General features: G+C 43.5%; 1 protein-coding gene across 1 annotated transcript; it reads right to left on the bottom strand.

Annotated features, from left to right (window-relative positions):
* Positions 1-8,017: 8,017 nt before the first annotated feature.
* LOC122045280 (protein ALTERED PHOSPHATE STARVATION RESPONSE 1-like) lies at positions 8,018-11,282 on the bottom strand. The gene is made up of 4 exons (XM_042605426.1): positions 10,104-11,282; positions 9,696-9,898; positions 9,022-9,245; positions 8,018-8,943 (listed from the first exon to the last, which is right to left on the bottom strand). Exons 1-4 carry the CDS (start codon positions 10,996-10,998, stop codon positions 8,130-8,132), a joined length of 2,136 nt encoding a protein of 711 aa, XP_042461360.1. The 5' UTR covers positions 10,999-11,282; the 3' UTR covers positions 8,018-8,129.
* Between the last annotated feature and the right edge of the window lie 305 nt (positions 11,283-11,587).

Below are 11,587 nucleotides of genomic sequence, written 5' to 3'. Positions count from 1 at the left end.
GCACGCGGAAAGTCCAAGTATGGAGACTTGGCACGGGAAAAGTCCAAGTATGGAGACTTGGCACGGAGAAGTCCAAGCAGGGAGCTTGGCACGAGAGAAAGTCCTAACTGGGATGTTAGGCAGTGTGGAAATCCTGGTGAGTGAAGCCAGGTGAAAGTCCTGGTGAGTGAAGCCAGGCAGTGAGAAAGTCCTAACTGGGATGTTAGGCAGTGTGGAAATCCTGGTGAGTGAAGCCAGGTGAAAGTCCTGGTGAGTGAAGCCAGGCAGTGAGAAAGTCCTAACTGGGATGTTAGGCAGTGTGGAAATCCTGGTGAGTGAAGCCAGGTGAAAGTCCTGGTGAGTGAAGCCAGGCAAGGGAAAATCCAGATGGATCAGGGATGATCGGACATCTGGTGTAGAGAAAAGTCCAAGTGGGTCAAAGGAATTGACCGGACACTTGGTGGAGAGTCTTAGCAGGTCAAGGGACTGACCGGATGCTAAGCATGATGTACCAACAGGTCAAGGTTGACCGGATGTTGGTTTGGGAGACTTGGGACTTGGTTTGGGCAAAAACCAAGCTCTGGATCGGTCTGCAGACCGATCCAGCGATACGTTTGTGTATCTGATCGATCTGGTGACCGATCAGATAACAAACAGAAGGCAAAGCATCTCTGATTGGTCTGGAGACCGATCAGAAGAGTTGAGCAGAGACACAGCCACCTCTCGTACAGAGAGGTGGGATCGGTCCGGGGACCGATCAGACTGGGGCCTGATCGGTCCCCATGACCGATCAGCAGGAAGCCTGATCGGTCCACGGGACCGATCAGGGTACGCACAGAGAGTTGGGCAACTCTCTGTGCTCTATTCTGATCGGTCTGGGGACCGATCAGCATAGAGCCTGATCGGTCCCCACGACCGATCAGACCAGCCCCAGACCGATCAGGGTGATGCCTGATCGGTCCACACACTAGCCGTTGCGACACAACGGCTAGATTCTGTGTCTTCTTCGCAGGTGCAGGTATAAGACCTCTACAGGAGACGAAGAAGAAGTCAACTCTCTTCCTCACGACACTGCGATTTGAGCTTTGCTGAGCTCCTCTTTGCTGAAGCTTCGCGTGAGCTTCGTGCTGGTTTTCTAGCTGCTGGCATCCGTGAAGCTGCTGCTTCATCAACGGACTCCAGACGAGAAGGCAAGCTTGTTTGTTTTACATTCATATTGTTCTTGCTCTTCTTTGTATCTCCTGTATTGCTTTTGCAAAAGATTGTGGCGAGGTTTCTCCACCCATAAGGAGTTCTTGTTAGCCGGTTTTCCGGGGACTCATCCACCGACGGATTGATAGGCTTCGTCCACCTTACGGACACGCCGAGGAGTAGGAGTTCATCTCCGAACCTCGTTATATGGTTTGTCTTTCTTCTCTTGTTTTCTTTCTACGTTGTATTTCCGCTGCACTAACCTAATCGTAGGAAGAAACGCGAAAGATTGGGGTCGGCTATTCACACCCCCCTCTCTAGCCGTACGAAGGATCCTAACAAGTGGTATCAGAGCGAGGTCGCTCTTCATCGGATCAACACCCGTGGGAGCAAAGCTAGAGATGGATCTCTATGGAGAAGATGTCACGATTCAACCCTTCTACGAGTCTCACGACAACTTCACATATTGGAAGGTAAGGATGATGTATTTTCTTAGGACTAATATGTTAAATTGGTTTTGTGTACAAGAAGGGTTTTCCCCTCTGATGGATGAGGAAGGAAAACCTATCAAGAAGAAGGAGTGGACGAAGGAGCAAATCCACCAATCAACCATCAATGATGAGGTAACGAAAATCATTGAATTCTCTTTACCTAATGATGTGTTGTGTAGGATAGGTGAATACAATAATGCCAAGGAGTTGTGGAACAACTTGGCCAAACTCCATGAGGAGAGCCCCACTTCAAGCCATGAAGAGGAGCCTAGTGAGCCAAGTAGCTCACATCGTGGAGGTGAGGAATTAGAAGTTGAGGGCTACTCAACATCTAAAGAAGAAGAGGAGGTGAGTTCTTCTTCAAGATCGGAGCACGAAGAAGAAGCTTCTACCTCCGGGAGGGATGAAGAAGAGAGCATCCATCTATCCTCGACCCTAGGTAACTCAAACACTTTAAGTTCAAGTAAATTGCATATAATGTGTTTTGAGTGTAGGGAATTTGGACATTACAAGAGTAAATGTCCAAAGAAGACTAAGAAGACTCCACCGGCGCCAAAGATCAAGGAAGTCGGAGTCCCAAAACGCAAGGGCAAGGAGCACGTGGTGTGCTTCCAATGCAAGCAACGGGGACACTATAGGAGCCAATGTCCGAAGGGGAGGAAACCTCACAAGGACAAGGGATGCACATCGATAGGGGGAGCTAAGGCAAACCCTAAGGTATCTTTTAAGGCTCATTCGTGCAATTCTAGTAGGATACATGCTAGTAATTTTATTGCATTAGTCAATAATGATAAGCATATTAACACTAGAAATCAATACATGTGCTTAGGTGCCAAACATGTGAGCCTAAATAAGGATAACACTAGGAAAGCCAACCCTAGAATTAACTCATCTAAGGCTAAGGAAAACCTAGGTAGGAATCCCAAATCAACTAGACACATGCCGAGGAATGCATCAAAGAACAATGACAAATTAAAACTTGAGGTATTAAGGAAGGAGAATCAAGTCTTGAGGTCAAGACTTGATACTTTGGAAAAGGCTCTTAAGAACTTGGAGAAGTCATCTCTAGGGTTTAAGGGTCAAAAACCAATGTCCAAGGACAAGAAAGGTTTGAGTCACAAACCTAAGTCCCAAGTGGTTAAGCCCACTTACCAAAATGTTCCATTCGATTATGGAACAAAACCTAGGGCTAGGAAGACCATTACCAAGGTTACAAGGGGAGTCACCCCTATAGTTGACCTTGATGAGACCCAAATGACCAAGGCTTCAAAGCCTAAGAGGGTCATTAGGAGGGTTGCTAGGGAAGTCATCCCTAATGAATATTTAGTGAACCCAATGAGCTCAAATAGGTATTGGGTTCCTAGGAGCATCTTCTCTATCCCATAGATGGGTTAGAGAGTGTCAACTCCGATTATAAGGGTAGTTAGCCCAACTTTGAGGAAATTGACACTCAAGGAGCATTTTCAAGGTTTTGTTAACCTTTGAAAATGAAATAGAATTACTAGTTACTCCTTGAAGAGCTAAATGTGCCTAATGGTGGAAATATCATTTTTAATCTTAAGTGGCACAATTTGAGGAAAACCTAGAGAAATACCATAATTGGGATTTTGGTTTCTCTTAGGGATATAAGGGCAATCTAGGATTAGCTGTTAAAATTAGCTAAGTGATTAAGGATACTTAGATAGGTAATCTAGGTATTTCATTTGTGCTAACTTACCATGATTGTTTGCCATATGCCATGTCATGACATCATATTTAATTTATGATCATTTGAAATGTCATGATAATGCTTAGGTTATTTATATGTCATGCTTTAGTTAAAATTCAAACTTTACGCCATGACATCATGACATTGACACATGTTTTCATTTATGATACCATTTTATGCCATGTCATCATCTCTTGCATTAATAATCAATTGAATTGATTTAAGGATGAAAAACACATTTTGATATTGAGATCAAATTTGTGTTTAGAAAATGCATGAGACCTTAGTCTAAGATACCTAAACCCATATCTCACATCAAAATTGACATGGATGTGTTTGATACACTTTAGATGTGTGTGAGATATTAGGATCATGAGTTAGGATCAAGGTGCATAGTTCTTGTACCTAGATGAGCCTAATTCAAGAAATGGAGGATCATAGGGAAAGCTTGTGTACAAGTCATGTACATTTAGCCCTAAGATTATGGTCCTAAATTCAAATGGTTTTAAAAGCATTTTAAAATTGATTTGAAAAACCTTGATGAAGCTTTCCTAGTGATAGCATTCATCATTGAACATTGTGATACAAAGTTAGTTAAACTTGAACTATTTCAAAGTTTTTGAACTTTGTATCAAAATTGAAAAATGGAAGTTATTTTCATAGAAAACTATTTTTCCATGATAGTATATGTTATGAGGAATGTATCCTCAAAATTTCACAATTTTTTGAATTTTCTGGAATTTTCTAGGAGTTTCTGAATTTCGGAAGGAAAATCAGAAATTCTGATATCAGAATTGTGGACCGATCAGGAGGTTGCCTGATCGGTCTGGTGACCGATCAGGGCGTGCCAACTTGCTATTTTTCGACTGGTTGTCTGAAATTTCAGCTTCGGAAGTTGGTGCTTTGGATTTCCAAAGGTTTGAAACTCTCCAAGACATTGTTGGTGCAATGGTCAAGGGGGAGTTGACCTTTAGGGGGAGTTTTACCTATTAGTCAAGAGGGAGTTGACTCTTAGGGGGAGTTTTTACTCCTAAAGACTTGAGTGATATGAGATTATCACTGAGTTAATTGTTGACTCTAGTATCAAGGGGGAAATTAAGAGTTTTAAATGAAAGGTATGGGACTTTCATTAGGAAGAAACTCTTGACCTTGATTCACTCTTTTTGATGTGTGTCAAAAAGGGGAGAATGTTCATTGGAGAACCCAAGTTAGGTTATCGGGTTAACCTAAGCTAGGGGAAGAATGTCAAGGAATGTTCGAGGAAGAACATTGGAATTCTTTTTGATGTGTGTCAAAAAGGGGAGAATGTTCATTGGAGAACCCAAGTTAGGTTATCGGGTTAACCTAAGCTAGGGGAAGAATGTCAAGGAATGTTCGAGGAAGAACATTGGAATTCTTTTTGATGTGTGTCAAAAAGGGGGAGAATTATTGGAGAAACCTAAGTTAGGTTATCGGGTTAACCTAACTTGATTTTGGATTTTGTCAAACATCAAAAAGGGGGAGATTGTTGGTGCAACCTTAGGTCAAGGTTGACTTGGTTGACCTGACTCGAGTTGGTCAAGGGTGACCTGACTCGAGTTATATTTTGATGTTTGACAATGTTTGACGAGAGTAGAAAAGTTGTATTCTGATGTGTTGACAAGAATACAAACTTGGGAGATTGTTGGTGCAACCGTAGGTCAAGGTTGACCTGGTTGACCTGAAAAGTCCAAACAGGGAGGTTTGGCACTGGAAAAGTCCAAGTATGGAGACTTGGCACTGGAAAAGTCCAAGCAGGGAGCTTGGCACGCGGAAAGTCCAAGTATGGAGACTTGGCACGGGAAAAGTCCAAGTATGGAGACTTGGCACTGGAAAAGTCCAAGTATGGAGACTTGGCACGGAGAAGTCCAAGCAGGGAGCTTGGCACGAGAGAAAGTCCTAACTGGGATGTTAGGCAGTGTGGAAATCCTGGTGAGTGAAGCCAGGTGAAAGTCCTTGTGAGTGAAGCCAGGCAGTGAGAAAGTCCTAACTGGGATGTTAGGCTGTGTGGAAATCCTGGTGAGTGAAGCTAGGTGAAAGTCCTGGTGAGTGAAGCCAGGCAGTGAGAAAGTCCTAACTGGGATGTTAGGCAGTGTGGAAATCCTGGTGAGTGAAGCCAGGTGAAAGTCCTGGTGAGTGAAGCCAGGCAAGGGAAAATCCAGATGGATCAGGGATGATCGGACATCTGGTGTAGAGAAAAGTCCAAGTGGGTCAAAGGAATTGACCGGACACTTGGTGGAGAGTCTTAGCAGGTCAAGGGACTGACCGGATGCTAAGCATGATGTACCAACAGGTCAAGGTTGACCGGATGTTGGTTTGGGAGACTTGGGACTTGGTTTGGGCAAAATTGCTCGATCGGTCTCGCAGACCGATCCAATGACACGTTATGTATCCGATCGATCCGTGACCGATCGATAACAAATGTAGGTTCTAGAGACATCTGATCGGCCCGAGACCGATCGAAGAGTTGAGCAGAGATACGCTCACCTCTCGAGAGAGGTGGGATCGTCCGGGACCGATCGGTGAGATCGACGTCCCATGACCGATCAGAAGCTCGATCGGTCCACGGACCGATCAGGTACGCATGCTTAGGCAACTCTGATCGACTTCTGATCGGTCCGGGACCGATCAGCATAGAGCCTGATCGGTCCCCACGACCGATCAGACCAGCCCCAGACCGATCAGGGTGATGCCTGATCGGTCCACACACTAGCCGTTGCAACACAACGGCTAGATTCTGTGTCTTCTTCGCAGGTGCAGGTATAAGACCTCTACAGGAGACGAAGAAGAAGTCAACTCTCTTCCTCACGACACTGCGATTTGAGCTTTGCTGAGCTCCTCTTTGCTGAAGCTTCGCGTGAGCTTCGTGCTGGTTTTCTAGCTGCTGGCATCCGTGAAGCTGCTGCTTCATCAACGGACTCCAGACGAGAAGGCAAGCTTGTTTGTTTTACATTCATATTGTTCTTGCTCTTCTTTGTATCTCCTGTATTGCTTTTGCAAAAGATTGTGGCGAGGTTTCTCCACCCATAAGGAGTTCTTGTTAGCCGGTTTTCCGGGGACTCATCCACCGACGGATTGATAGGCTTCGTCCACCTTACGGACACGCCGAGGAGTAGGAGTTCATCTCCGAACCTCGTTATATGGTTTGTCTTTCTTCTCTTGTTTTCTTTCTACGTTGTATTTCCGCTGCACTAACCTAATCGTAGGAAGAAACGCGAAAGATTGGGGTCGGCTATTCACACCCCCCTCTCTAGCCGTACGAAGGATCCTAACAATATGCACATCCTCAAATAGATTTTCATTAAGGAAAGTCATTTTAGCATCCATTTGTTATATCCCATAATCATGATGAGCTGTTATAGCTAGGAGTATCCAAAAGGATTTAAGCATGACGACTGATGGGAAAGTTTTATCATAGTCAATATCATAATTTTGACGATAGTCTTTCACCACTAATCTTGTTTTGTAGATAATCAAATTACTATCTATGTCGATTTTCTTCTTGAAAATTCATTTACACTCTATAGGCGTTATACCTTCAGATGGATTAAGTAAGTTCCAAACTTGGTTTTCATATATAGAATTTATTTCCGATTTCATGGCTTCTAATCATGAGACTATTTCTGAATTATTCAGAACTTCTTCATAACTAGTAAGCTCATCTTCACTTATGAGAAATTCATATCTCTTGAGAATTAGACATGTCCTACTAGATCTATGAATAGGTGGTGTATCAACAAGTTCAGCTATTACCTCATCTCTATGAGTAATAGTTGTAGTTCTTGTATTAGGCATTTCTTCTGTGTCTATTGGAGTCTCTTAAACTACCCTTAGTTTAACCTCACTCCTACTATTTTCCTATAAGAGAAACTCTTTCTCCAGGAATATAACATGCCTTGAAATAAATACCTTTTATTCCAAGGGATGATAAAATTGGTAATCCCTAATTTTCTTAAGGTAATCAATAAATAGACACTTATCAAACTTAGCATCTAGCTTATCTAATACAGTTATCTTCACATAAGCAAGGTAACCTCATAGCTTCAAATAAAACAGATAAGATTTTTTACCATTCCATATCTCATATGAAATAGTAAAGACTGTCTTAGTCCGAACTCTATTTAGCAAGTAAACGGTTGTCTTGAGTGCGTAAGCCGAAAAAGATTTGGAAAGACCTGCATGCTTCATCAACTTAACTATGTCCAACAAAATTCGATTTTACCTTTCAGACACACCATTATATTATGATACATATAGCAAAATACATTAAAATAATATATCATTATCCATAATCTTGAAACTCTTCACTTTCTTATTTCCTTTCCTACGTTTCACATTCACTCTCTCAAAACTTCAACCACTTTCTTCAAATTCTTTCCCCCTTTCTTCGTTATGCACTTTTTTTTTCATCTAACAAGACAAAACCTTCCATAACCTTTATCCTGCTTTTCTTCTTTTTCTTTCCTTTTTCTTTAAAATTCTTGCAAAATCTTTTGAATTGCTATCTGCTTTTTAAGTAATGTAAGCTATGAAAACAAATTCAAGTTAATTTTGAAACATTGAGAGGTGAATCAACCATGATCAATTCACAAAATGTTAAAAGAAGAGGCTAATAAAATAGAATTGTATGTGGTAAAAAAAATACTTACACATTTCATTGCTTCATTGAATGTACATAGGCCTTGACCATTCAGCAGCAAATTTACATTGTCTCAAAAAGACGGACAGGATATCTATCAATTTTATCCATGTCCATGAGCCTCTGTGCAAGTAGTCTTCTCAATAATCTGATGCACCACCTTCCCCTTTTCCTGCATCAAGAGAGCATCATACAGGCTGACCGAATCCTTCGCGAACTGCGTTAGTGATTCAAAAATGCTAGCCAATCCAATTTTGAATCCATTGATAGTGATTTCGCGGGTCTTGTGCAGACAATCTTGATGTTTCACTTTGTCAGATTCCAGTTTTTTCCTGAACATGTCTAGCAGCTCTTTCTTTCTGGATAAATACTCTACTTGCTGCCACATATCAGAATCAGGTTTGTTCTCAGACTGCTCGAGTTCCACAAGTGCCAGGACCCTGCGGTCGAGCTCTTTGGTGAGTCTGTCGACTTTTCTCTTTTGCTGTTGTTCCTCCCCCTGCTTAATCCACAATCCCTGAACCGTTCTGATGAAATTTTGCATTCCCAAGGATACAGCTTGATCAGGCAGCTTCCTTAGTGAGGTCAGCCATTCATGAGACATAACAACTAAAGGAGGTGTTCCAGCTCTGTAAGAAGGTAATAAAGATCTAGTTCGAGAATAGTATTCGACATCAGACGCAAGGAACTTCGATAACCATGCATGAATAGCTTTGGCATATGCTTTCTGTGCCGCTACATAGCCTATAAAGCATGATCTCCAGTTGCGAAGCTCAGCCTCCAAAGTAACAGTCGCCAGACGATTAGTATTGTTAGTGAATTTTCCATATTCAGGGCATATGAATGTGCTCACTTCAAACATTACTTGTTTCTGAGACTCATGAGACTCGAGCATTATATTCCACATCCGGGATAAGCTGCAAGAAAAAAGCAAACAATGAAGAGAATGATCTATAAATTTCATGTCTTATTTAGCAATACCAAATTCTTCTTACCCTTGTAGAAGCTCTATGATTTGCGGTTGTAGCTCCTCATCTCTTAATTTCTCTAATCTCTGTGATATGGATTGAGAAGCTTGTAATGCCACACATATCTCCGCGTGTAGATCTCTTGCGATAGCCTGATTTTTCTCCACCGAGCTTGATTTTGATCCTTTCACTTCTTGGTTTTTTAGTTTCATGCATTTTTTCAGATAAGCTTGCCAAACCTGGTCTCCAGCCTAGATATAAAATCAATCCATGAAGATAGAATCGTAAATAAACCAAATTTTTGTCCACAAACTTAATATTCGGCTTGTTAAGAGCCGTTATTTCATTCAATACATATAAGATCAATTAAATGAGCAAGTTTGAACAACTCGTTAAACTAAACGAATAAGTTTAAACGTATGTGTTCAACTCGTTCGTGAATAATATTTGTGAATAATATTCATGAACCATATTCATCAATAAAATTCTTATCAATATACTAAATAAATAAAGAAATTTTAAAAATGAACAAATAAGTTTGTATTATCAAGCTCAGTAACTAATCAAACAAATTTAAATGTAAAAATTTCAAGCAATCAAATAAACTTGAACGGTAAAGCTTGCTAACGAATCAAGGTAAAGCTCATAAAAGGGGAAAACACTAAGAGAATCCATAGAATTTCAAGAACACACAAATGTACCTTCACTTGTTCATATAGCTTTTTCTCCCAAGCATACAACCTTCCTAGAGTCTGTGAATGTCTTCCAGACTCCATTCCAACATACTCATCCAAAATTTCGCTCGATGCGCTGTTTGAGCTTGATGTAACTAGACTTCTATCCGAGGACGAGACCGATACAGACCGATGCCATGTAATAGCTCGAATAGCTTTGGATGAACTCTCTAAAATCAAAGATGATGCAGATACACAATCAGTCTTAAAGTTCGATACACACAACAATCAAAAGAACAGATCATTACAAACTTGTAAGAGCATGCCTGCCTAAGGGCTCAGTTGATTCGTCACAGAATAATGATCAAGACATTGACAAAATCAGATCGCCAAACATGAGAAAAAAGAAACACACAGAAGAGTGAAAAATCCAACCTTTGTTCTCTTCATGAACTGCTCGGTGTTTAAAAGAGTTGCACTCCAACATCCTTGAGACGTCCTTCCCAGAATGGTACGCCTTGATGAAGTGGTCTTCGATTTCTCTCAGCGCTTGCAGTAGATCTCTGCCCTCTCCTGCTGCCTTCTCGGACAGAACCGACTCCACTTCTTGGCTCGCGGCGATGATCTCCATCGCTGCTGTGTTGCCGCCGCAGTCGGTTACTCTTTCTACAGCTGAAGTGTCGCCTTTCGCCTCTTCTTCTTCTTCTTCTTCTTCTTCGTATTCATCGGCTTCCTCGAGATCCGGGATGCCTTCTTGCTCCCTCACCGCCCTCAGATACTCATCTGAACTCCGGTCGAGTCGCCCAGCTGTGATTGCCGGTTCCGCTGCGCGTTGGACCTCGTCGAACGGGCCGAAGAAGTCCCAACCGAACACCTCCGACGAGGGAGACGGCGGCATTGGCCCTGTTGCGGAGAAGAAGTAGCGACCGCAACTCGTTTCACTTGTCTCCTCCTCCACTGACTCAGCTGCCTCTGTGGAGTTCGAGCCCGAGGGAGAGGAGGGGGGAGGAGAAGCGCGGCAGGGCAAAGATTCGGTCTTTGGCTCCGTCGGCGTCTGGCGGAGGTAGGCACAGGGAGGGGAAGAAACTGCAGCGCCGCTAGGGAGGGTAATGAGGAAGGGAGTGGGGACGGAGAGGCGGCAGACGAAAACGTCGATGGCGGCGGCGGCGGCGACGGCGTTGAGGGAGTGGATGTAGGCGGCGTGAGCGGCGGCGAGTTCGTAGCGGCAGTCGACCGCAGCTCTGATGAGGCGCTTCCTCTCGCGACAGAGCGCCACCGGGCCTTCCTCCTCGCTGCTGGACCCAAGCCTGGACGCCGCACAGCCACCCATTTGAGGAGGCGAGGAGTGGCGAGGTGGCAGGAGGAGCTTTGCCTTCGAGCCACGAGTATGGAGACAGAAACAGAGAGTGAAAGTCAAAGATTGAAGTGAGGAGGAAGGTTAAGGGCACAGTCGGCAACTGGCTTGCTCGATAGCGTCCAGTGGTTGTTAAGGCTCCGGTGGACGATGGCGGCGGTCGGGGAAACGCCGATTATCCAGCAGTCGGGCGGTGGTCATGCTGAGATTATAGTGACCTCAACTACTGACATCTGGTCGAGTTGGTGGCCCGGGGAGCCGTTCTTGCATGGATCCACGAGCCCTTGGATTTGACCAGCAGAAGAGCAGTCTTATCTCGTGCGTGCCTTCCCATCCCATTTCTCGATCGCCGTTCTCTCGTGTCGCGGTGTGTCGTGTCGTATCGTGTTGTGCCCATGTTCTGAACAGAATAGCGGCGAGCATGTCCCTGCTCTGAAAACAATGGAAATGGGGGAGTTGATTGAACCGAATCAACAGGGAGAGAGTGACATTGAATCCTGTTGAAGGCCCCTTTAAGGACATTCAGTTTGCATCAAATATGGCAGTGCTCGTAAGAGCATCCGCA

This window comes from Zingiber officinale, chromosome 2B (assembly GCF_018446385.1).
Source record: "Zingiber officinale cultivar Zhangliang chromosome 2B, Zo_v1.1, whole genome shotgun sequence".
Classification (NCBI taxonomy): Eukaryota; Viridiplantae; Streptophyta; class Magnoliopsida; order Zingiberales; family Zingiberaceae; genus Zingiber; species Zingiber officinale.
The sequence above is the reverse complement of the archived record's forward strand: the minus strand, read 5'-3'. Positions and strand labels throughout refer to the sequence as shown.